At 48.5% G+C, this 25,351-nt stretch overlaps 1 protein-coding gene across 5 annotated transcripts in view; it reads right to left on the reverse strand.

The window, feature by feature from the left end:
• The window catches only part of LOC143837077 (cation channel sperm-associated auxiliary subunit gamma-like), a 103,507-nt gene that overhangs the window by 15,621 nt on the left and 62,535 nt on the right, over positions 1-25,351 (reverse strand). For 4 of the 5 annotated variants that reach the window (XM_077336535.1, XM_077336536.1, XM_077336534.1 and 1 more), the window contains 8 exons: positions 25,062-25,124; positions 19,875-20,058; positions 19,376-19,503; positions 18,684-18,764; positions 18,454-18,510; positions 9,973-10,129; positions 4,771-4,834; positions 3,519-3,617 (listed from right to left, as the gene is read on the reverse strand). In XM_077336535.1, the coding sequence (XP_077192650.1) occupies positions 3,519-3,617; positions 4,771-4,834; positions 9,973-10,129; positions 18,454-18,510; positions 18,684-18,764; positions 19,376-19,503; positions 19,875-20,058; positions 25,062-25,124 (833 nt within the window). The remainder of the gene's footprint in view (positions 1-3,518; positions 3,618-4,770; positions 4,835-9,972; positions 10,130-18,453; positions 18,511-18,683; positions 18,765-19,375; positions 19,504-19,874; positions 20,059-25,061; positions 25,125-25,351) is intronic. The other variant, XM_077336537.1, reaches the window with a different exon arrangement.

Genomic DNA, 25,351 nt, shown 5'->3' on the forward strand with positions numbered 1-25,351 from the left:
GGATGCCGTTCCCGGTTCCTGGGGCGACCGGCGAGCGAGATTTGCGTATCTGCTCAGGTCTGCCAGGTGCGGTTGCTCCTGACCCTCAGCATGGCTTAAGAGCCGGACAGAAGCCCAGCTGTTACGGCGCCATCTTCAGTCGTTCCTCTCCTTTGGGTGTTCGTTTGGCCGAATTCCGTGAGATCTGGTTCAGTATTACCCAGGACACCTGGGTTTTGTCTATCATTGTTGAGGGCTATCGCCTGGAGTTTCAGTTCTCACCAGTCTGTGTCTTGGGTTCTTCTGCCCCAGACAACCCCTTCCCAGAGCTTAGTGTTCAGCTCTCTGACCTATTGTCCAAGGGAGCTGTAGAGTTGGTGCCAACAGGTGCCCAAGAGTTGGGTTTTTTCTCCCGTTTTTTCTTGGTAGATAAGAGGGATGGCGGGGTCCGTCCGACCCTAGACCTTCGGCAGCTAAATAAATGCTTATACATTTCCAAATTTCGTATGGTCTCGTTACCTTCCGTTATCGAATCCCTACAACGTGATGCTTGGTTTGCAGTCTTGGATCTCAAGGACGCATACTTCCATATTGGTATTCATAGGTCCTACAGGAGATACCTTTGGTTCCGACATGGAGCCGAGATTTATCAGTATATCATTTTACCTTTTGGATTGGCTACCGCTCCACGGGTTTTCACAAAGTGTATGGCAGTAGTTATCGCTTTTCTCTGGCTGAGAGGCATTACAATATTTCCATACCTGGATGATTGGCTTTTGGTGGGTCCTGACGCTTTGGAGCTCGCGGACCAAGGCCAATTTACCTTATCGGTTTGTGCCCAACTGGGCTTGGCACTGAACAGAGACAAGTCCTGCCTTGTCCCGTCGCAGGAGGTAGAGGTCATAGGAGCATTCCTAAACTCGGCTACTGCTACCGCCTCCTTGCCAGTCCATAGAATACGGCCCTTGTCTTCTATTCCGGGGTCCTTTGGACGGAACCGATGGCAGCCTGCATACAAACTTCAACGGGCTCTAGGCCTTATGGCCTCAGTGACAGCTGTAGTCCCCTATGCTAGATGGCACATGAGGGGTCTCCAATCCTGGTTTCTCAGGCGTTTTAACCCATTAAGACACTCACAGTTCTGACACTTTTCGATTCCAAGATCAGTTGTCCAATCCCTTCACTGGTGGTCCTCGGAAACTAACCTGTTGAGGGGTGTACCCTTTGGCTCCTGGACGCATGATTTAGTTCTTACTACTGATGCGTCTTTAGAGGGTTGGGGGGCATACTACGGCGAGTTGTCAACTCAGGGTCGTTGGTCCCCTTGGGAATGTACGTTACATATTAACTTACTGGAAATTCGTGCTGTGGTTTTGGCCTTGACTGTTTTTTCAGATTTATGCAGGAGCAAGCGGATTCTCCTTCGCACGGACAACACTGCGACTCTGTTCTATATCAACAAGCAGGGGGGCACCGGGTCTTTGGCCCTATGCTCCGAGGCCCTGAGAGTGTGGCAGATTCTTTTCGAGATTCAGGCAGACATGAGGGCTATACACATAGCGGGCTCCATGAATACCAGAGCAGACAGATTGAGCAGGGTGTTTTCTCAGGAATACGACTGGACACTAGACGACCTGGTCCTGAGCCGCTTGTTTTCCCTATGGGGAACCCCCCAGATTGACCTTTTTGCCAGGGCACATTCTGTGAAGGCCCACGAGTTTTGCTCGTCAGGGGGGATAGACCCGCAGTCTCTGGGAGATGCGTTCCAGATCACATGGACAGGGGTTCTTCATTATGCTTTTCCCCCGCTGCCTCTTATCCCGAGGGTGTTGGTGAAAATGTCTGCGGACAATACGGATGCGATACTGATTGCCCCGTTTTGGCCCCGTCAGCCATGGTTTACCAAGCTGAATTTGATGGCCAACGGCATGTGGATCCGACTCCCGTTGGACCCTGCCCTCCTGACTTCCGAGTCCCAACCTTGCCCGGATTTATCCAGGCTTCACCTTACGGCATGGCAGATTATGCCACTGACGGACCCCTCCCACCTAGCGTGAGGGAGGTGTTGGAATCCCGAAAAAGCTCTACTAGGCGGAGTTATGGGAATAAGTGGGCTAGATTTGAGCGTTGGTGCCTATCACGACATCTTTGCCCATTTACTTGTCCCTTGCGACAGGACCTGTTGTACCTGTGGGAACTAGCAAACTCTGGTCTGGCAGTTACCTCTGTCAGGACTCACTTGACAGCGTTGGCCTCTTACCACGCCGAGGTGCAGGGCACTTCAGTATTTGCCCATAAATTGTCCAAACGTTTTCTCCGGGGTCTTACGAATTTGTTTCCCCCACCGTCAACCACCAGTCCCGCAATGGTCTTTGGAGGTAGTCCTGCAGGCCTTAATGAGTCCTCCCTTTGAACCCATAGGTTCCATTTCGTTGGCTTTGTAACCATGAAGGTAGCTTTTTTAATCGGCATTACCTCTGCGAGAAGAGTCAGTGAACTAGCCTCACTTAGGATAGATTCCCCCTTCCTGAAGGTTTTTCCCTCCAGGGTTGTCCTCCATCCAGATTGGCAGTTTCTACCCAAGGTAGTCTCACAGTTTCATCTCTCACAAGAGGTCTCCCGTTTTTTTTCCCCAAACCCACAATCACAGGGTGAACGGGAACTACAAAATTTAGACGTCAAACGTGCGATTCTTTATTATTTGGATAGGACAAGGGACTGTCCCTGTTCGTGTGTTATTGGGGGCCCAAGAAGGGATGCAAGGCGTCTTCCCAGACCCTCTCTCGTTGGCTGGTATCCACGATTCGTGCCTCTTACAAGGCTGCAGCACTCCCATGCCCATTACACCTGCGGGCACATTCGTTGAGAGCTCAGGCCACCTCTGCTGCATTCCTCAGGCAGGTTCCTCTTCGTGACATCTGCAGAGCAGTGACCTGGTCTAATGAAAGTACTTTCATCAAGCACTATGCGATCGATCTGTCGGCAAGATCAGAGGCTCGATTTGGAACTTCGGTTCTGCATTCACTTTTTTTTTCAAAGGACTCACCCACCTCCACAGGTATTGAGCTCGTGAAAATCCCAATGTGGGACTGCACTACAAGACGGAAAATGAAAACAGAGTTGCTTACCGTTTACGGTAACTGTTGTTCATTGACGTCTTGTGTGCAGGCACACATTCCCTCCCGCCTGCCCCGCTGAGTCTGAAAGTTTATCGGATTCGTTCCGATGAGCGGCGGCAGAGAACTGAGGAGGGTGGGCGCTCCGCCCCGTGTCCTCGTGATCGGTGCGCGGGAAACCCGGCGCATGCGTGGTAGCGGTGCGGAGCTCCCTCTTTGGAGACTTTTAGCTAGGGAATGTTCCGAGCGGCCGGCCTGCGCATGCGCAGTCCCAATGTGTGCCTGTACACAAGACGTCAATGAACAACAGTTACCGTAAATGGTAAGCAACTCTGTTGTCCTTCCAAGTCAAACAAAAATTTCATGTTTGAGAACACAGCTACTGTGAAGCATTATGGGAGTTATCGGGGGGGGGGGAATCACCTGATATTGTTTGAGTTGTAGCGCATGATCTCTTCCGGGCTGAAGTAGCGGATGTTCTCCTTCAAATACGGTCCCCCACCAATGATGGTAAAAATGTAGCTGCCAACAAATTTTAAACACACAAACACCAGTTTGTGGAATCAGAGCTGGTTGCTTGGGGGGGGGGGGATGTCCTAAACATCTGGTCCAAAAACAGCCCTCCAAATTCTTCTGTGCCTCCTCCTTTCTCCTCCAAACTGAACACAAGATTCTATAAGCCCCAGTGAAGCTCCAATGAACAGTTGATAAGAGCATTTTGAAACAAAAGCTCTATGCTGCTGCACTGCAGTCCACACTAGGACAGTATTCAAAAATGGGCCAAAGTATTTACTTGGTGCATGGACAATGACTGAGTGGTAGTCAGACCGGGGATAAAGGATGAGGTGGGACAGCTGGCCTCATGGCCTAAAGGCACCCATCCCCCCCAATACCTGTTTTGTTTGGGGCATAGTCTCCTATCCACCTATTCAAACTGGGGCAGGAAGCATCACCTTGCTCTGAACTAGCTTAGTTGGCCTCCAGTGATCTAATTGGCTATGCTGCTCTGTGACCTTGGGACTCTCACTACCTTATCCCTGATTGGTTGTAACCTGAGGGGGAGGCCGAAAAAAAATAGTCATGCCAACAACCACGAATCTGGTTGCCTGGAAAAAAATTGTGGAGGGGGGGAAGCCTGGAGGAAGTAGTTCAGTGGAGATTAAATATCTGGGCCAGGCCAGATTCAAATGGAAGTGAAGCACCAGCGACTGGACCAGGAGGCAGGCCACTGAATAAGCACACACACACACCCTGCGTATGTTTGGGCTGTGGTATATTCCTTCATCCACTCAGTTGGAAGCTTCCCAGATGTGCATCTGGGTAGCCTCCAAAGAACTGTACTGACAGGACTTCTGCAGTGGAGGGAGGAGGATCCCAATTGTTCCGTCAGCCTGAGGTATTGGGGGCAAAGTAGAATGGTCCTTTTTAACTCCTGCACCATTGCAGCCTTCTGACGGGAGCATCTTTTTACGGGATAGCACCTGGGATGTCAGGAGACATCTGGACTTCCTGACTGGCTGTCAGATTAGCCGGGAAGCCCACCAGCGCTAATACCCTGGATCAGGTGAGGCATTAGTCCTGGTGACCCAGCTTCCTCCACCTTCCCGCCCAGGAGGACCCCGAGCCTGTGAGGCCCCCAGCTCAGATCTACTTAAGAGCGCATCTAGGCCCTTACCTTCCTTTGAATGGGCCTGAGTCTCCCGTCACCATGTCTTGGATCAAAAAGGAAGGGTAGAACACTGCAAACAAAGCATTCATGTCTATTGTCACCAGGGCCCGAGAGCATGGTGGTCCTGCATGAAGCGAGCAGAACTTCAGTTTGGGAGTCTCTGTTTCCTACCCTGTTGCCGAGACCCGACACAAATTCTGGGAGGCCTAACTGGGCCAGCATCCGCTGCTGATTCGATCCACTGGGCTTTTAACCCTAGTTTTTTCCACAGAATCAGTAAGGTTCTTACAAAAATGGCTAACACTTATAGACCTAAGAGAGGTATTCCTTAGAGAGCCAGGTTGGTGTAGTAGTTAGAAGTGCCGACTTCTAATCAGGCGAGCCGGGTTCAATTGTGTGCTCCCCCACATGCAAGCAGCTGGGTGACCTTGGGCTCGCCATGGTACTGATAAACCTTCTTCTTCCTTCATGAATCAGAGGGTGGGAAGAGGCTATACAGGCCATCTAGTCCAACCCCCTGCTCAATGCAGGGTCAGCCTAAGAACCCCCTGAAACAGGTTTCAAGAAACTGTGCAGAATATGGTTGGGAAGCACACACCCACCCAGGGCCCCTCCACTTCCCACCCCCTCCAGGCCCACCACTGGCCATTTTGGGAGGGTTGGGTGGGTTGACATGACCATATCACCTGATAAACATGAGCAAATTTAAAAAATAAAAATTAATGAACTCCCACACCTTCAGAAAAACCTTCCAGGGCCATCAAGAAACCCCAGTGGTTCATGAAAGCCCTGCTTGAATAAGCTGCCTTAAATATCTGTCCAGCTGCTGCTTGAAGACCACCAGTGTGGGGGAGCTCACCACTTCCTGAGGTAGCCCATTTCCACTGCTGAACTGGACTCCTAGAATCCTAGAGTGGGAAGGGCCACTCAGGCCATCTAGTTCCACCCCCTGCTCAGTGCAGGATCAGCCTGAAGCATCCAGGATAAGGATAACCAATAATTGTAGGGAGAGTATTAGAAAAGCTAAAGCTCAATATGAGCTTAGACTAGCAAGAGATGCTAAACATAGCAAAAAGGGTTCTTTAGTTCTATTTCAAGTAAGAAAAAGAATAGAGACACCGTAGGACCACTGTGAGGACAAGAGAGTGAAATTATAACAGATTTCCCCCCATGATGTTCTGATGGATAAATTGAATGACTGCAGTCTGGATTTTCTGATAGGTGGATAGGGAATTGGTTAGAGAACCGCACTCAAAGAGTTGTTGTCAATGGTGTTTCATCAGACTGGAGGGAGGCGACTAGCGGGGTACCTCAGGGCTCGGTGCTCGGTCCGGTACTTTTTAACATATTTATTAATGATCTAGATGAGGGGGTGGAGGGACTACTCATCAAGTTTGCAGATGACACCAAGTTGGGAGGACTGGCAAATATTCCAGAAGATAGAGACAGAGTTCAACGAGATGTGAACACAATGGAAAAATTGGAAAATGAGAACAAGACGCAATTTAATAAAGATAAGTGTAAAGTTCTGCATCTGGGTCAGAAAAATGAAAAGCATGCCTACTGGATGGAGGATACGCTTCTAGGTAACACTGTGTGTGAACACTGTGTGTGAACTGTGTGTGAACTTGGGGTACTTGTGGATTGTAAGCTAAACATGAGCAGACAGTGTGATGCAGCGGTAAAAAAGGCAAATACAATTTTGGGCTGTAACAATAGGGGCATCACATCAAAATCACAAGATGTCATAGTCCCATTGTATACGGCATTGGTCAGACCACACCTGGAGTACTGTGTGCAGTTCTGGAGGCCTCACTTCAAGAAGGACGTGGATAAAATTGAAAGGGTACAGAGGAGAGTGACGAAGATGATCTGGGGCCAAGGGACCAAGCCCTATGAAGATAAGTTGAGGGACTTGAGAATGTTCAGCCTGGAGAAAAGGAGGTTGAGAGGGGACATGATAGCCCTCTTTAAGTATTTGAAAGGTTGTCACTTGGAGGAGGGCAGGATGCTGTTTCTGTTGGCTGCAGAGGAAAGGACACGCAGTAATGGGTTTAAACTTCAAGTACAACGATATATCAGGAAAAACATTTTCACAGTCAGAGTAGTTCAGCAGTGGAATAGGCTGCCTAAGGAGGTGGTGATCTTCCCCTCACTGGCAGTCTTCAAGCAAAGGTTGGATACACACTTTTCTTGGATGCTTTTGGATGCGTTGGGCTGATCCTGCGTTGAGCAGGGGGTTGGACTAGATGGTCTGTATGGCCCCTTCCAACTCTATGATTCTCTGATTCTCTGATGAAGAGATGGTTGAACTGCTTAACTCCTATTTCTCCTCGGTCTTCTCTTCTGAGGGAAATAGTACTCAATGTGACAAAAGCAAAACACAAAACGGGGGACACAACAGAAGACAGAATCAGAATAGAGGATGATATTGATAAGCTCGAGAAGTGGGCTAAACTGAATAAAATGAAATTCGATAGGGACAAATGTAAAGTTCTGCATTCAGGTAGGAAGAACCATCTACACCAATATAGGATGGGGGAGTTGTCTTGCCAGTAGTATGTGCGAAAAGGATCTAGGAGTCTTACTAGACCATGCATTGAACATGAGCCAGCAGTGTGACTTGGTGGCTAAAAAGGCAAATGGGATTTGGGGTTGTATACAAATGGTATACAAATGGAGACCGGAATACTCGGTCTCATTTGGAGTCCTGTGTTCAGTTTTGGGCACCCCCCAGTTGAAGAGGGATGTAGACAAGCTGGAGCGTGTCCAGAGGAGGGCTACGAAGATAGTGAGGTGTTTGGAGACCAAGACGTATGAAGGAAGGTTGGGAGAACTTGATCCGTTTAACCTGGAGAGGAGACGACTGAGAGGGGACCATCTTCAAGTATTTAAAAGGGTGCCATATGGAGGATGGAGCAGAGTTGCTCTCTCTTGCCCCAGGGGGACAGACCAGAATGAATGGGATGAAATTAATTCAAAAGAAATTCCGTCTAAACATCCAGAAGAAGTTCCTGACAGTTAGAGCAGTTTCTCAGTGGAACAGGCTTCCTTGGGAGGTGGTGGAAGGTTCTCCATCTTTGGAGAGGCTGATTCTGTGAAGGCAAAGGGGTGGCAAATCTATGATTCTATGAGTCTATGATTCTGGATCTGTCCAGCCACTGCTTGAAGTGAGGGGCAGCCTATTCCACTGCTGAACTACTCTGATATTGAAAACGTTCCCCTGATACTAGCCATTTCCAGTCTATTTCCAGTCTACTTGTAGTTTAAACCTATTACTGTGGGTCCTATCCTCTATCCTGTATATCCACTTCTTTCCTATGCTGCCACCCCGCAAGAGTATGACCAGAATTTTCCAGACCAGAAGGATTAAGAACTGGCTACTCCACAGAGCCTTCCTTTTACATTCATATTTTAATTTCAATAGCTGCTATCTGGCTCAGAGATAATAGAATCATAGAATCACAGAATCATATCAACCTATCTTCATAGGGCTTGGTCCCTTGGCCCCAGATCATCTTCGTCGCTCTCCTCTGTACCCTTTCAATTTTATCTACGTCCTCTCCTCTGCAGCCAGCAGAAACAGCACCCTGCCCTCCTCCAAGTGACAACCTTTCAAATACTTAAAGAGGGCTATCATGTCGCCTCTCAACCTTCTTTTCTCCAGGCTGAACATTCCCAAGTCCCTCAACCTATCTTCATAGGGCTTGGTCCCTTGGCCCCAGATCATCCTCGTCGCTCTCCTCTGTACCCTTTCAATTTTATCTACGTCCTTCTTGAAGTGAGGCCTCCAGAACTGCACACAGTACTCCAGGTGTGGCCTGACCAGTGCCGTATACAATGGGACTATGACATCTTGTGATTTTGATGTGATGCCTCTGTTGATACAGCCCAAAATGGCATTTGCCTTTTTTACCGCTGCATCACACTGCCTGCTCATGTTTAGTTTACAATCCACAAGTACCCCAAGGTCTCGTTCACACACAGTGCTACCTAGAAGCGTATCCCCCATCCAGTAGGCATGCTTTTCATTTTTCTGACCCAGATGCAGAACTTTACATATCTTTATTAAATTGCATCTTGTTCTCATTTGCCCATTTTTCCATTGTGTTCAGATCTCGTTGAACTCTGTCTCTGTCTTCTGGAGAATTTGCCAGTCCTCCCAATTTGGTGTCATCTGCAAACTTGATGAGTAGTCCTTCCACCCCCTCATTTAGATCATTAATAAATATGTTAAAAAGTACCGGACCAATCACCGAGCCCTGAGGTACCCCGCTACTCACCTCCCTCCAGTCTGATGAAACACCATTGACAACAACTCTTAGAGTGCGGTTCTCTAACCAATTCCCTATCCACCTAACTATCTGAAAATCCAGATTGCAGTCCTTCAATTTATCCATCAGAACATCATGGGGAACCCTTATCAAAAGCTTTACTTAATTTCCAAGTAAACGACATCAACCGAATTTGCATGATCCAGCAAACTTGTTACTTGGTCAAAAAAGGAAACCAGGTTGGTCTGGCAGGACCTGTTGGAGACAAATCCATGCTGACTTCCTGGGATCACCAAACTGCCCTCCAGATGTTTGCAGATCGCTCCCTTTAATATCTGCTCCATTATCTTCCCCGCAACAGAGGTCAGACTCACTGGTCTGTAGTTTCCCTGGTCATCCTTCCTCCCTTTTTTGAGGATCGGAAAAACGTTTGCTCTGTTCCAGTCCTCCGGGACATCTCCAGTCCTTAAAGAGGTCCCAAAGATGATGGACAAGGGCTGTGCAAGTTCTCCGGAAAGTTCTCGGGTGCATTTCATCCGGCCCAGGGGATTTAACTCATCCAGATGATACCCACTGTCTTCCCCAAATGCTGCAGCGCCCCCTTCCCCCGCGGAATCCCACTTCAAATATTGCCAGTGAACCTGGAAGGGTCATTGCACTCTTTTCAGACTGACAGCTACATTCTGACAAAAAATATCTGCTCATGCTGAGATGTTTGCAGCTGATTTGGAAAACCTCTGTGATTTAATCTGCGGTACACTGCCACAGCTTCTTCCTCCCTCCTTGGTGGCATGGTCCCTCACTTTGACCATCCTTATTCCATGACTTGGGAAAGAACTCACAGCTTGGCAACATGCATTCAAATCCTGCCCCCTTACCCTCAGATTTCAAAGTGGCTCTGCAGGGCACAGCCTACCCCAGCATTCTCTCTTACCATCATTAAAGAAGAAGCAGGGCATCTCAGGATCCGGGTTGACACAGTCGAAGTAGCGCTTGTTCTTCCTGATGCTGAACTTCAAGGTTCCTGTGATGTCAAAGGCCAGCCTCCTGCCCGGGGGGCAACCGATAATGACAGGCAGCACGCGGTAGCCCTAGTGTTGGGGACGGGATGAAAAGTGGCACCGAACTTTGTTTGAGTGCTTATGTTGAGGCAAATTCAAGGTTCCAAGAGAAGATGGGAGGGCGGAGAGAGAGGGAAGGACACATTGTTCAGAAAGGGCTACGGCTGCTTGAGCAAACACCTGCATAGCGGGGAGAAGGAGATGCAGGGATAGTGGACAGCAGTACTCAGATACGGACTTTGTTTGTGCTCCCTGAGGGCTACGGCTCGTGCTGGAATCAGAACTTAGTGAAACAGGTTTAAATAACTTAGTGCAGACCTGTCAATGCAGGAGATTCATACCACCCATGAATCACAAAGACAAATGTTGCACACTTTTTGGGGGTGGGTGACAAGAACAGCACACAGGACTTCAGGTGTGGTCTGACCAATGTGGCATGCCACAAAACTATGACATCTTGCAATTCTGACATGATGCCTCTGTTGATACAAACCAAGACTGCATTCACTTTCTTTACTGCTGCATCACACTGGCTGCTCATATTTAGCTTACAGTCCACAAGTATCCCAAGATCTTATTCAGACACACCACTACCCAGAAATGTACCTCCATCCATGATGCATACTTCTCATTTTTGTGACCTAGAACTCTGCACTTCTCACTATTGAATTGCATCTTGTTCTCATTTGCCCACTTATCCAGCATGTTCAGATCTCATTAAACTCTATCTTTATCTTCAGGGGTGTTGGCTAAGCCTCCCAATTTGGTGTCACCTGCAAATTTAGTTAACAGGTTAATATTGTTACCAATATTGGAATGCTGTTGAAATTGACATGGCTACTGTTGTTTTATTTGACATTGGTGCTGACTTGTACTGCTCTGAGCTGGAAGGAAGCAAGGAAGATCATTGACAACCACTTCTTGGGGGTGGTTGTCTAACCAGTTTCCTATCCATGTAACCATCTGGAAATTCAGTCTGCAGTCATCCAGTTTACCCATCAGAACATCATGGGGAACCTTGTCAAAATCCTTACTGAAATCCAGGTAAACAAAATCAGCTGCGTTTCCACAATATAGTAAGCCTGTCACTCAATCAAAGAAGGAAACCAGGTTGGACTTGAAGGACCCATTGAGGACAACTCCATGCTGACTTCCCCAGATCAACAAATTGTTCTTCAGATGTTTGCAGATTGCCTCTTTAAAATATGCCTCACTATCTTCACTGCAACTGAGCTCAGACTTACTGGCCTGTAGTTTCCTGGGTACCCTGTCCTTTTTTTTGAAGATTGCTCCTCCTCCAGACTTTTGGCACATCTTCAGTCCTCCACGAGGTCCTAAAGATGGACAAAGGTTCTGCAAGCTCTCCAGAAAGTTCTTTGAGCTCTTTCAGGTGCACACCATCTTACCCAGGGAATTTGAGCTCATCCATTATAGCCAGGTGCCTCTCGACAACCTCTCTGTCCATGTCAACTATCACACAAACGTTATACCTACATGTGGTCATATTCTTCTGGGGAAAAAGAGAGACAAAACAGATCCTGAGCCTTTCTGCTTTCTCTCTGTCAGCTGTCAGAGTCTCTCCATCTTCACCCAACAGCGAGCCTACTGCCTCATTTACATATCTGAAGAAGCTTTTCTTGTCATAGTGGGCTTCCCTGGCCATTCTCAGCTTCCAGCTTTGGCCTCTTTGATGGCTGACTTACAGTGCCTCGGAACCTGCAGATACTCTTCTTTTAGAAGTCTGTCCTTCCCTCCATTTCTTGTACTTCCTCCCTTAGCTCCTCCTGTTTTCTGTTCATCCAAACAGACTTCATGGATCCTCTATCACGTTTCCATCTTGCTGGAATGGTACTGGTTTATGTCCAGCACTAAAACCTGCAGATTTAAACTGCAGGGATTTATGCTGGACATAAACCAGTCTGAAATCACATAGACCACTAGATGGTGCAAAACACATATAGAATGGAAACAAACAAACAAACACACACACACACACACACACACAAAGAAACAGGAAATTAAAAGCAAGGAAAATGAGAATGCAGAAAAGCCCAGTGTTGGGGAGAAACCGACCATTGATTACTTACCGAGAAGGGTCTTTCTCTTCTGAGGAAGGAGGACATCTTGGATGGGTTTTCCCACCATTCTCTTTGGGAGGCAGGATAAAAACTTCTTAACTTCCTGGCTCCAATAGGGGGATAGCCCCTGACAACCAGTTCGGGACTCCAGGAGCCATCAACAAAATCTTAACTTTTTTTTTTTTTGGAAGAAAGAAGTTAGATACAGAACAAGGAAGGCCAAGCAATAGCGCTCTGACAGAATTAGATCCAGCCCCATCAGGTAGGTATGAACAAGGCAAAGAAATAGAAGTAACCTGTGACCAAAAAACAACTAGATCTGGCAACACGTCCTGTAGGTCTAATGGAGATGCGCTGGGAGGGGCAAAATGTCCTCCTTCCTCAGAAGAGAAAGACCCTTCTCAGTAAGTAATCAATGGTCGTTCTCCTTCTGAGGGGAGGACATCCTGGATGGGAACTCCCAGAGCAGTACTAATTCCCAGGTGGGGCATCTCCGTCAAACTGTAGGACATGTTGCAAAACTGTTCTGCTGAACGCAGCGTCAGCAGAACTGTATGAATCTAACTTATAGTAGCGAACAAAGGTGGAAATCGAGGACCAAGTGGCTGCCTTACAGATGTCCTGAATCGAGACCCTCTTGCTGAAGGCCGCATTAGTGGCCACTGATCTTACCGAATGTGCAGTGACGCCTTGGGGGGAAGGCACCCCCTGAGCCTTGTAAGCCTCCAGAATGCATGCTCTCAGGCAACGCCCTGTTGCTGGCCGCGACATGGCTTGGCCCAGCCTAGGAGGACAAACATTTATGAACGATTCCGACTGCCTGATGCCTTCAGTCCTAATGAGAAAGGCTTTGAGTGATCTCCTTACGTCTAATGTATGTCACTCACGTTCTTCCGGATGTTTTGGATTGGGGCAGAAGGATGGTAAATTAATTTCCTGGCTACGATGGAAATTCGAATTTACCTTAGGGAGAAAAGATGGATCTGTCCTCAAGACCACCTTGTCTCTGTGGAAGACGCAAAGCTCAGACTTAATGGACAGTGCACCCAATTCGGACACCCTGCGAGCTGATGTAATCGCCACAAGAAAAATTGTCTTTAATCTCAAAAAAGAAAGTGGGATAGATTGAATAGGTTCAAACGGGGATTTAGTGAGTGCTGATAAGACTGTATGTAATTTCCATGAGGGAAAATGGTGTCTAATCGGTGGATCTCTGGTAGCCGCCCCCTTGAGAAATCTGCAAATATGTGGATGTCGTGCTAAAGGCAAACCCTGTACATTGGGAATAACAGTAGCCAAGGCGGCTACCTGTCTACGTAGAGTAGCCGATCTAAGTCCCCTACTGTGTCCCTCTACTAAAAAATCTAAAATAAGATTTAAGGAAACAGGCTCAATGTTTCTATGCTTTCTGCGGCACCAACGAGCAAAGGCTTTCCAGGAGGAATTGTAAATCCTCACTGTAGATTGCCTTCTAGAATCTAACATAATATTTACCGCTTCAGAGCTATAACCTGAACCTAGGAGACCCTCCCGTTCAAGGGCCAGGCGGTCAGTTCGAACCACTGTGGTTTGGGATGACAAATCGGACTCTGTATGAGGAGATCCGGTGAAACTGGTAGAGTCATGGGTTCTCCGTCTAGTAGCTGAATGAGAACCATGGTCTGCGTGGCCACCGAGGAGCAATTAGAATGACTCTGGCTCTGAAGAGACGAATACACTTGATGACTTGGGGAATAATGGGGAGAGGAGGAAAGGCGTACCATAGGCCCTGGGGCCATGGAGAAATCAGAGCATTTGTCTGCTCTGCCTGGTGGTGATAATATCTTGATATGAAGCGAGGCACCTGTCGATTGAGGTGACTTGCAAAGAGGTCCATAACTGGAGTACCCATCTGCTGTACTATCATGCTGAACACCCTTGGATGTAGGGACCATTCCCCCTCTGAAATCTGCTGTCTGCTCAGCCAATCGGCCTGGGTATTCAATAGCCCCTTGATGTGTTCGGCCCTGATCGTATTCAGATTGCTTTCTGCCCAATTTAAAATCACCATGGCCTCCTTGTGAAGTCTGGAGGACCTGGACCCGCCCTGGTTGTTCAAGTAAGCCCGGGCTGTTATATTGTCTGTCCTGACTAGAACATTGGACTGGGAGATTAGGTCTCTGAAGTGTAAAAGTGCTAGGCAAATGGCCCGCAATTCCAGAAGATTGATGGGGAGTGAGCTTTCCCTCTCTGACCAGGTGCCCTGAACAGTGAGCTGTTCCATCACTGCCCCCTAGCCTGACAGACTGGCGTCTGTGAACAGCTGGTGTTCCCGATCTGTAAGGTAGGTTCTGCCCTGGGACAGGTTCTTGCATTTGGTCCACCACAATAGAGCCTGCTTCACCCCTAAGGGGAGAATAATGTTCTTTTGGATCTTGTTGGATATTTCGCTCTGATATGGTCTCAGTAAAAGCTGCAAGGGGCGAAGATGTAGTCTGCCCCACTGCAGGGCTTGCATATGGGCTACCATGGACCCCAACAAACTGGCTAAGCACACCAGGGGCACAGACCTGCCCTTCAGAAGCTCCTTCACTGTAGAAGCCATCTTTGAAAGCTTGGTGGAAGGTAGGAAAAATTGTGACTGTGTTGTGTCTATTATTACTCCCAAGTGTTCGAGGCGTTGGGATGGGACCAAAAAGCTCTTTTGGAAATTCACAAGGAAACCGAATTTCTGCAGAATCTGAATTGTCTTTTGGGTGTATTCCAGGGACAGCTCTCTTGAAGGTGTCCTGATTAGCAGGTCGTCCAAATAAGGGTGTACGTGAACGCCCTCCCTGCAGAGGAGGACCACTGGGATGATTAATAACTTGGAAAAAACTCTTGGGGCAGTGGAGAGGCCAAAGGGAAGAGCTTTGTATTGAAAATGATAGCTGTCTACCTGGAAACAGGCAGTGTGATGCAGCGCTAAAAAAAAAGGCAAATGCCATTTTGGGCTGTATCAACAGAGGCATCACATCAAAATCACAAGATGTCATAGTCCCATTGTATACGGCACTGGTCAGACCACACCTGGAGTACTGTGTGCAGTTCTGGAGGCCTCACTTCAAGAAGGACGTAGATAAAATTGAAAGGGTATAGAGGAGAGCGACGAAGATGATCTGGGGCCAAGGGACCAAGCCCTATGAAGATAGGTTGAGAGACTTGGGAATGTTCAGCCTGGAGAACAGGAGGTTGAGAGGGGACATGATAGCCCTCTTTAAGTATTTGAAAGGTTGTCACTTGGAGGAGGGCAGGATGCTGTTTCTGTTGGCTGCAGAGGAGAGGACACGCAGTAATGGGTTTAAACTACAAGTACAACGATATAGGCTAGATATCAGGAAAAAAATTTTCATAGTCAGAGTAGTTCAGCAGTGGAATAGGCTGCCTAAGGAGGTGGTGAGCTCCCCCTCACTGGCAGTCTTCAAGCAAAGGCTGGATACACACTTTTCTTGGATGCTTTAGGATGCTTAGGGCTGATCCTGCGTTGAGCAGGGGGTTGGACTAGATGGCCTGTATGGCCCCTTCCAACTCTATGATTCTATGATTCTATGAAACGTAGAAAGCACCGATGTGGGGGGTAAATGGGAACATTGAGATAAGCCTCCGTGAGGTCGAGTGAAGTCAAGTACTCCTCTTCCTGCAGCACCTCCGCTATGGATTGTAGAGTTTCCATGCGAAAATGTTTGAGTTGGATGTACTGATTGACAAATTTCAGGTCTAGGATGGCCCGCCAATCGCCATTCCTCTTTGGGACCGTGAAGAAAAGGGAGTACACGCCTTGACCCTCTTCAGTAGTTGGAACGACTTCTATGGCCTGGATCTGGAGCAGATGATGCACTGCTGCCCAAGTCCTTTCTCTTTTTAATGTGTTTTTTATTTTGGGAGGAGTTATGTACCTGTTGGGAGGGAATGACTGAAACTCTATTTTGTAACCCAAGGCCACTAGTTCTGCTGCCCAAGCATCTATGTTGTCGCCTGTCCACATATGCTTGAACTGGGACAGACGCCCTCCTATAGGAATTGATGGATAGTCAGGGCCTCTGCTGTTTGGTGTCTGATTTGTCTTGCTGAGAGGCTTGAAACCTTTGGAATTTTGCCTGATAAGAACCTCTTCTGTTCTGGCCTCTGTTGTGTGACCAAGATCCCCTGCGGAAATCCTGTCTAAATTTTGGTAAAGTGCTTTGTGTGCGAAAAGAGTGAGAGAAGCCTCTTTTGTCGGGCTTACGAATGTATTTAGGCATTACCTTATGTTTGTCCCTAGTTTCCACCAGGACCTTATTTAGGGATTCGCCCACTAACATATCCCCCTGAAAAGGGTACGCCATGACAATTGACTTGGAGTTGTAGTCTGCTTGCCAGGCTCTCAGCCGCACTGCTCTGCGAACTGAAGTTGCCGCTGCCAAGGCTCTGGCAGAAAAAATCATAATGTCCAGGGAAGCATCAGCTGAAAAGGAGGCTGACTGCCACAGACGCTGAACGCCCTCTAATTCCCTTTTGTTTTCCTCAGGAATGATCTGTAGGGGCTTCCTGGACCACACTCTGGCAGCTCTGTTAACAATAGAGAGAATAGAAGAGGCCCTGACAGCCATGGCCATGGCCTCGTGTGCCTTTTTTAATCCAAAGTCTGATTTTCTGTCAATGGTATCCCTGATAGTGCCTTGACCATCTTCTGACAATAAACCCTGACTTTGAAGAGCCGCTAAAGACGCATCCACAATAGGAACTTGAAGGATATATTGTGGTAAGGTGTACAATTTTTTGACAAAACCTAAGAATTGCCTATTGGACATAGGTCTTGCCCATTCTTCCTTCACTTTTTTCTCAAAAAAATGTGGAAAGGGATACAGTCTCTCAGCTGCTTCTATCGTGGGGAAAAATTCAGGGTCGCCCAGCCTGTTGACATTGGCATCCTCTTCTTTAGGGGCCTGGGGAGCCGGCTGCTTAAGGTTGGCAGCAGCTAAGGCCTTAGACAGTAAGGTCTGATAGTCCTCAGGCTTAAAGAAGCATTTAGAAGGCTCAGGTACTTTAAAGTCTTCCTCAATTTCCTCATCCGATAAAATTTCCTGTCCTTCTTGAGAGTCAGGTAAGCTGACAACCGAATCAGAATCCTCAGACTCAGCCCTGGGTCTTTTTTGAGCTGCTTTGGTAGGCCAGGACATACCCTGTGCTTGTTGGGTGAAGGAAGACCCAGGTGCAGTAGGAGCGCAAGCAGCCGCTAAAGGGAGCTGAGGGGCTGGAGTTAAGAAACCCTCCCGAGCCATCGAGACAAACTGGTCTCTCACAGTGCTGCGGATACAATCCGCCCAGTCAGCAGGGGAGGTCAGGGGATTCAATCCACTCACGTGTCCCTGCGCAGTAGAGGGCTGTAGAGAGGCAGCGCCCCTCGCGCCCAAAATGGCCGACTCAGAAGAAGGGCCGGCGGCACCAGAACTGCGAGATAGCTGCCCGCGTTGAAGTGCGCCTCCGGCATCTCTGCTGCCAGCAGCTTGTAGTTCGTTGCCCCCCGCCTCAGCCGATGCAGCCCTTAAAGGGAACATGCCGTCCGGGACCGTCGGTTCCTCACAGTCGAGGAACATGGGAGAGGGAGAGTCTCCGTCAGAGAGAAAGCTGTCCCGTCGCGATGCCATCTCAATGGAAGAAGGGGGGGAGCGGCGGCTGAAAAGCGCGCCTAAGGCTTTTGGCCTGCTGCTAGGCCACGCACACACACACTGGTCTAAATAGCTCTCTAGCCGAGGAAGGAAGAGACAGAAAAGGGACAGAGGTTCCAAGACCAGGAAAAAATTAGAAGAAAAAGTGGAATAAAGGTAGAAGGGAGGATCTGAGTAGAAGGAGAAATACAGTTTAGTCAGAGCAAGCCTGGAAAAGGTGCGCTCCCATCAAAGGCAGGAAGAGAACTGGTTGTCAGGGGCTATCCCCCTATTGGAGCTAGGAAGTTAAGAAGTTTTTATCCTGCCTCCCAAAGAGAATGGTGGGAAAACCCATCCAAGATGTCCTCCCCTCAGAAGGAGAACAGTTGTTCCTAACTTTACCTCGTGTGTTTTGCTTCTTTTAAAATGTTCACATCACATGTCTTAATTTCTCAGACTATGCTCTGAAAAGCACGAGCCAGGCACAGCCAACAAGATTTAGGGAGTGGCCTGGGGGTCTAGTCAGTGCCTGGGTGGGGGACAAGATGGGATGTCAGGCATGCTACCCTGAGCTCTGTGACAGATTCAAGGTGGAGATGGTTCCTTCCTTCCAAAGAAATCTAATCATTACCTTTATTGCTGGTCCAAGCGGTGTGTGATCGTAACACCGGGTCACTGCATTTGCAACCTGGGAAGTTGAAGGACAACATCCATGAAGAGAGACGGCATCATTCTATCGTGGGAAAACAATTTATGGGCCACTGGAAGGGAGGTCCCAGCTTGACCCAGGAGACTTGAGTAAGCCGCAAGAAGGTCCCATTTCTGAACCGCTCCCCAGAACTGATGACCCAAACATCTTACACTGAAGATCATTGAACTCTTCACAAGCTTCTTCCCACTGAGGTCCTGCCTTGGGAAGACACCGGTGTCCTTAACCGTCACCTGTGGGGTTTTTTTTTTTGGGGGGGGGGGTTAGAAGGGAAAGAAACAGTTGTTCCACCTGCTGATCTAGAACAAATCTGGACAGACATCTCTTGCCCCTCATCTGCCTTCTGAATGGCAGCTGGCTCTCCAGAGGACACCCATTCTTTATGTACCCTGACAGTAAAGAAATTCAGCTCATTCTGCTTGCCAAGCAGAGTTGTAGAAATCTAGAGAAGTTCCCTTTTGCAAAGCCAGAAGGTGAATCCAGGTAACTAGAGGGAGAAGCCAGGCCTCCCTGAAATGAGACTCTACAGTTTTTTTCCACATGCGATGAGCACTCTCTCCTCTGTGGGGAAGGCCTCGTGATTTCAGAGAACCAGGAAGTGGAATGCTTGTTAACTCCCTGCTTCATACTGATGGCCAGCCCTGGAGCCAGTGGGGCAGCTATGTATTTTCATAACGGTCTCCTCTGACCTGGGAATGTTACCAAAAAACATGCCTACCTGGTTTACATATTGTGCATGTGATCACTAGATTCCACCCCTCCCCACGTCCTACACTCCATCCTGTTGTCCTTCCACGCTGCTTGTGGTAATGCCTATATTTCAGCTCCTGAAAGGCCCCCTCACCTTATATAACACAGCCCCTCTGCTTATCAGTTCCGTCCTGTACAGGAACACGTTCACATACTCAGGATGGGATACAATGATGGTCAGCCACACGAAGCTGAGGGAGTTTTCTTCTGCTGACTCCCCCACTGCAAAAGCCAAAGACGGCATCATTTAGCCAAAGAAGCAATAGATCAGTCCAAGAAACATAAGTCATCCCCACCATACAGCTCACATATAAACACACACTCATTATTAGAGCTTCCTGCATTCTGTCCTGCCACACCAGAGTGAACATCAGGAAACTGTTCAGGGTAGTGTCCTTGCAATCTTGCCTTCTGTGTGAATCAACCCCCCCGCCACCACCAACACCACTGCATATGACAGCAGAGGATAGGACCCCCAGTTTAAAATACATGTAGAATGACACTGGCTAGATATAAGCTTGTTGGTGCCAGTGGTGTGGTGCTTCCAGACCTCTTTCTCTCCAGCACCCCCCCCCCCCTATCTTGCCACTTACAGCTCTGTTCTTTGGTCCTGATGGTGAAGAACACGGAAAAGTTGTAGACATTGTTCTTGTCCAGGTAGATCGTCTCAGGCATCGCATTGCTCGCCAACTGGTTGTAGACCTTGACATAGTTAGCCATGTTGACATGGACACCCCCTGAAGAGTTCCTATTGCTGGCCACATAGGAATAGTATTGCTGGAAAACCAAGGCCGTTTTTCATTAGGAAAGGCAGCTAAATCCCCCCTCAAGCCCCCCTCATTAAGGCTGGCATCAGCATAATCTGAGGTGGGGTAGCTGCCAGAGGCCATACACTATCCAAGCCACCTGTATGCACCTGTGCCTTAGTTACATGAAGATGAACCTCCACATTCAGAGGCACTAATCCTTTAAATCCAAAGTGGCAGGAGTACCTCCATCCTGTAGTTTCACCCTTCTTACATCTGGGGCACTGATGCTCTGTACCCTTGTGCCTGGGGTGCAACTCAATCCCTCCAAGATGGAGATCCTATTCCTGAACAGAAGAGGGGCAGGACAGGAAACGCACTTACCCTCCTTGGCCAGGGTGCAGGTCAACATCTCGCCCTCAGCAAGCAATTTGGGGGTGATTCTAGATGCCTCCCTCTCTATGAAGGCTCAGATCATGAGTGTTTTTCCATCTTCACCAGGTGAAGCTACCAGCACCCTACCTGCCCCCGGATTGTCTGGCCACAGTGATCCATGTGACAGTCACCTCTAAATTGGTCTTCTGTCCTGGGGACTGTGTTGTTCAACATATTTATAAATGATTTGGATGAGGGATTAGAGGGGGCACTTAATAAATTTGCAGGCAATACTAAACTGTGAGGTGTAGCAAACACAACTGAAGACAGAATCAGAATACAGGATGATCTTGATGGGCTTGAGAAGTGGGCCAAACTGAACAAAATGAAATTCAATAAGGACGTTGGGGAATCTTGGTCTGTTTAGCCTGGAGAGGAGATGACTGAGAGGGGATCTTCAAGTATTTAAAAGGCTGCCATGTAGATTCCGCCAACATATGCCATAGAAGTGAACAACAAATTCGAACTGCTTGATACTACTGAGAAGCTACCTGAGGAATTGTGGCAAGAATTTCAGTCTAATGTCATAGAAGCTGCTTCAGAACATATAAAAAGCTGGAAAGAAGATGCAAATGGTTTAACATCAAAATTGCTGAAAAATGAAGAGCCGCAAAAACTGCCGGCATGAGAGATGAATTCAGGAGGATAAATGCAGATTTTCAACGTGCTGCTAAACAAGATAAGGAAGCATATTGGATGCAAGGATGCAAGCTGGAACGTGTCTAGAGGAGGGCAACAAGGATGGTGAGGTTAGAGCGGTTTCTCAGTGGAACAGGCTTCCTCCGGAGGTGTTGGGTTCTCCATCTTTGGAAATCTTTAAGCAGAGGCTGGAGACCCATCTGACAGAGAGGCTGATTCTTTGAAGTCAAAGGGGTGGCAGGTAACAGTAATTGAGCAATTGGGATGTGAGTGTCCTACATAGTGCAGGGGGTTGGACTAGATGACCCATGAGGTCCCTTCCAACTCTATTACAGCCCTCTTTAAGTATTTGAAAGGTTGTCACTTGGAGGAGGGCAAGATGCTGTTCCCGTTGGCTGCAGAGGAAAGGACATGCAGTAATGGGTTTAAACTTCAAGTACAACAATATAGGCTAGATATCAGGAAACAAATTTTCGCAGTCAGAGTAGTTCAGCAGTGGAATAGGCTGCCTAAGGAGGTGGTGAGCTCCCCCTCACTGGCAGTCTTCAAGCAAAGGTTGGATACACACTTTTCTTGGATGCTTTAGGATGCTTTGGGCTGATCCTGCGTTGAGCAGGGGGTTGGACTAGATGGCCTGTATGGCCCCTTCCAACTCTATGATTCTAAGATTATTCTATGATTCTATGATTCTAAGCGACTGGAAGAGGAGTGTACTAGAGGCCACACTAGAAGCCTCTTTACTCAGGTGAAACAAGTTCAGAGCACCTGCACTGCTCATAAAGTGACCATCAAAGACAATAATGGCAAAAGACTTGACTGACCAAACCAACATCAAGGATCAGTGGTGACAATATGCAGAAGTATTATATGCAAACACCAAGGTGCCTCAGTCACCATCCAAAAACACCCGACACAAAGTGGAACTGCCTATACTGGAAGAAGAAGTGATCTGGGCTCTGAAACAGCTCCCAAATAATAAGGCTCCTGGCACAGATAGCATTCCAGTGGAATTACTCAGATCTGTTCCACCAGCAGCAATCACAGTATTATGTCAAAAAGTCTGGGAAACTGGCACATGGCCGATAGACTGGAAAAGGTCTGTTTTTATCCCATTATCAAAGAAAGGTGATGCTCACACCTGCTCAAACTATCGAACTATAGCTCTGATCTCCCACGCAAGTAAAATCTTATTGAAGATCATCCAGAACCGTCTCAAATCAACCATTGATGCTCAGCTACCAGATGTCCAGGCTGGTGAATGCAGCCATCAAATCAAATGGTGAATAACACTGGGCCGGAACGCAATGTTAGGCATGAGCCGAATATGGAAGAGGAAGGATATCAGCCTTAATACAAAGTACCGGCTAATCAACGCTGTTATCTTCCCCATAACAACCTATGGATGTGTTCAGTTCAGTTCAAACTTTATTACAGTCGTTCAGACCAAGCTGTATGAAGTTAATACATAAAAGACCAAAATAATATGGTCATTTGATATAATGCAATTTAAAACAGATCATAAAATAGAACTTAAAATGATTATACTTTAGAGCATCGGATTTTCATGGCGGCGGCACAAAACTTAGCCAGCTGAGTTGTCACCTGGGGGGATTCATCACTTAGCAGCCTCTTTGCTCAATCTACATAGATGCGAAAGCTGGACCCTGAAGAAGGGAGGAGAATTATGGTGTTGGGGACAAATGCTGTGAATACCATGGACAGCCAAAGTTACCAACAAGATAGTTTTAGAGAGGAGCAAACCTACTATGTCATTAGAAGGGAAGATATTATGGCTAAAGCTCACTTACTTTGGACACATCATGCGACCAAACTCAATAGAAAGATAATTAATGCTAGGCATGGTCAGTGGCAAAAGGAAACGTGGTAGCCAAAGGATCCAGTGGCTTGACACGATCAAAGCCAACACAAGGATAACCATGAACCAACTAAAAGAAGCAGTCAGAGACAGGGGTGCATGGTGAAGACTTTCCTATAGAATCGCCAAGGGCCGGACACGACTGAATGGATAACATCATCATCATGTAGAGGATGGAGCAGAGTTGTTGTCTCTTGCCCCGGAGGGACAGACCAGACCCAAGGGGATGAAATTAATTCAAAAGAAATTCCGACTAAACATCCAGAAGAAGTTCCTGACAGTTAATGTGGTTTCTCAGTGGAACAGGCTTCCTTGGGAGGTGGTGGGTTCTCCGTCTTTGGAAATCTTTAAACATAAGCTGGATCTAACGGAGAGGCTGATTCTGCAAAAGTTCAAGGGGGGGTGGCAGGTTACAGTGGATGAGCAAGAGGGTTGTGAGTGTCCTGCATAGTGCAGGGGGTTGGACTAGATGACCCAGGAAGACCCTTCCAACTCTATTATTCTATGACTAGAAATAAAGCCCATTTTAAAGGTGAAAAGGGCGGCCGGGAGAAGGCGGTGCAGCCCCCCCCCCCCCGGCAGGTCTCCGGAGCCCTCTCCTGGCCGCTGGAGCAGCCTGGCCGCGTGCTTGACGTGGCCAGGCCGCTCCAGCGGCCGGCAGAAGGCGGCGCAGTCCCCCCCCCACCGGCAGGTCTCCGGAGCCCTCTCCCGGCCGCTGGAGCGGCCTGGCTGCGCCACGCCAGCGTCCAGGAAGTGGAGCAGCCCCCCCCCCCACCGGCAGGTCTCCAGAGCCTTCTCCCGGCCGCTCCAGCGGTCGGGATAAAGCGGCGCAGTCCCCCCCCCCACCGGCAGGTCTCTGGAGCCCTCTCCCGGCTGCTTGAGCGGCCTGGCCACGTCGAGCACGCGGCCAGGCCGCTCCAGCGGCCGGGAGAAGGCGGTGCAGCCCCCCCCGGCAGGTCTCCGGAGCCCTCTCCTGGCCGCTGGAGCAGCCTGGCCCCGCCTTCAACGTGGCCAGGCCGCTCCAGCGGCTGGGAGAAGGCGGCGCAACACCCCCCACCACCGGCAGGTCTCCGGAGCCCTCTCCCGGCCGCTTCGTGGCTCCTGATTGGCCCCTCCGAGTTTTTATCCCGGACGGGGCCCGCCCTAACTCCTCCCACACAGCCCTTAGTCAATTATTTAGTCCGCGGTGTGCTGCACCACGGGCGTGGTTTAAAGATTATTCTTACTCTACACTGGCATACTCGTGTTCTCGATCCAGAAACTCCAGCCGGTGCAGAATGCAGCTGCTAGGGTTCTCACTGGGACACATTTGAGGGCCCATATCCATCCTGTGCCGAGGCAGCTGCGTTGGTTGCCAGTTCTGGTCCGGATCGGGTTCACGGTTTTGGTGTTAGCCTTCAAGGCCATCCATGGCTTGGGCCCAACCTATCTGAGGGACCGCTTGTCTCCTTAGGCCCCCTGCAGGGCTCTTCTCTCTGTGAGTGGTAATCTGCTGAATGTCCCTGGCCCAAAGGAAGTACACCCGGCCTCGACCTGGGCCAGGGCCTTTTCAGTCGCAGAAGAGCTTAAGGCCCTGTCAGAGCTATCACAGTTCTCCAGGGCCTGTAAGATGGAGCTCTTTTGCCACATCTTTGAGGCCAGGATTAATATCAACCAGGCCCCTCCACAGAATCAGGTTCTGCATTAATAATTGTGCACCGTACACCCAGGGTGACTACTGTGGGTTAGGGAGGGATTCTTGCCGCCAATCTTGCTGTTACTGTTGGAGGGGGTTGTTATGGGGTTTTATGGATTTTATCTTGTAACCTGCCACAAGTCTCCGGAGAGTGGCGTATAGAAATCTAATACTAAAATAAATAAATGAAAATAAACAGTGGGAAGGCTTCTGGAGTTCTGGCCCTACTGGTGGACCTCCTCAAGGTCCCAGGATTTTGGCCACTGTGTGACACAGAATGTTGGACTGAACGGGCCATTGGGCTGGTTCAACATGGCTCTCCTGTTCTTTTGATAAATAGCTCTCCCATGGGATCTGATATTAACACCATGGATAGAGGGCACAATCTTTCCAACCTTCCTTTCCTTACCGCATCCTCCATCTTGTTTTTCCACCAACGCCATGTAGGGTCATGGACGGGGTCTGCGTATGGCTGAGAAAAACACAGCATTCAGTAACTAAGAAGGCTCGGGAGATGTGGAAATTAAAGGGGAAAGAAGGCAACTGTGCTAGCAAGAATAATTGCCACCTTTCAGGAACACACTTCTGGCTTTTTCGTGCACAAATCGAAACCACACTGGGTATGTGGTCCTCTTTGTGAGTCTCACCAAGTCTTCTCCTTCTGCACAGGAACAGTCTTTCAGGACACAATGCACCATG

The sequence above is a fragment of the Paroedura picta genome, chromosome 5, assembly GCF_049243985.1.
Source record: "Paroedura picta isolate Pp20150507F chromosome 5, Ppicta_v3.0, whole genome shotgun sequence".
In the NCBI taxonomy this organism is placed as follows: domain Eukaryota; kingdom Metazoa; phylum Chordata; class Lepidosauria; order Squamata; family Gekkonidae; genus Paroedura; species Paroedura picta.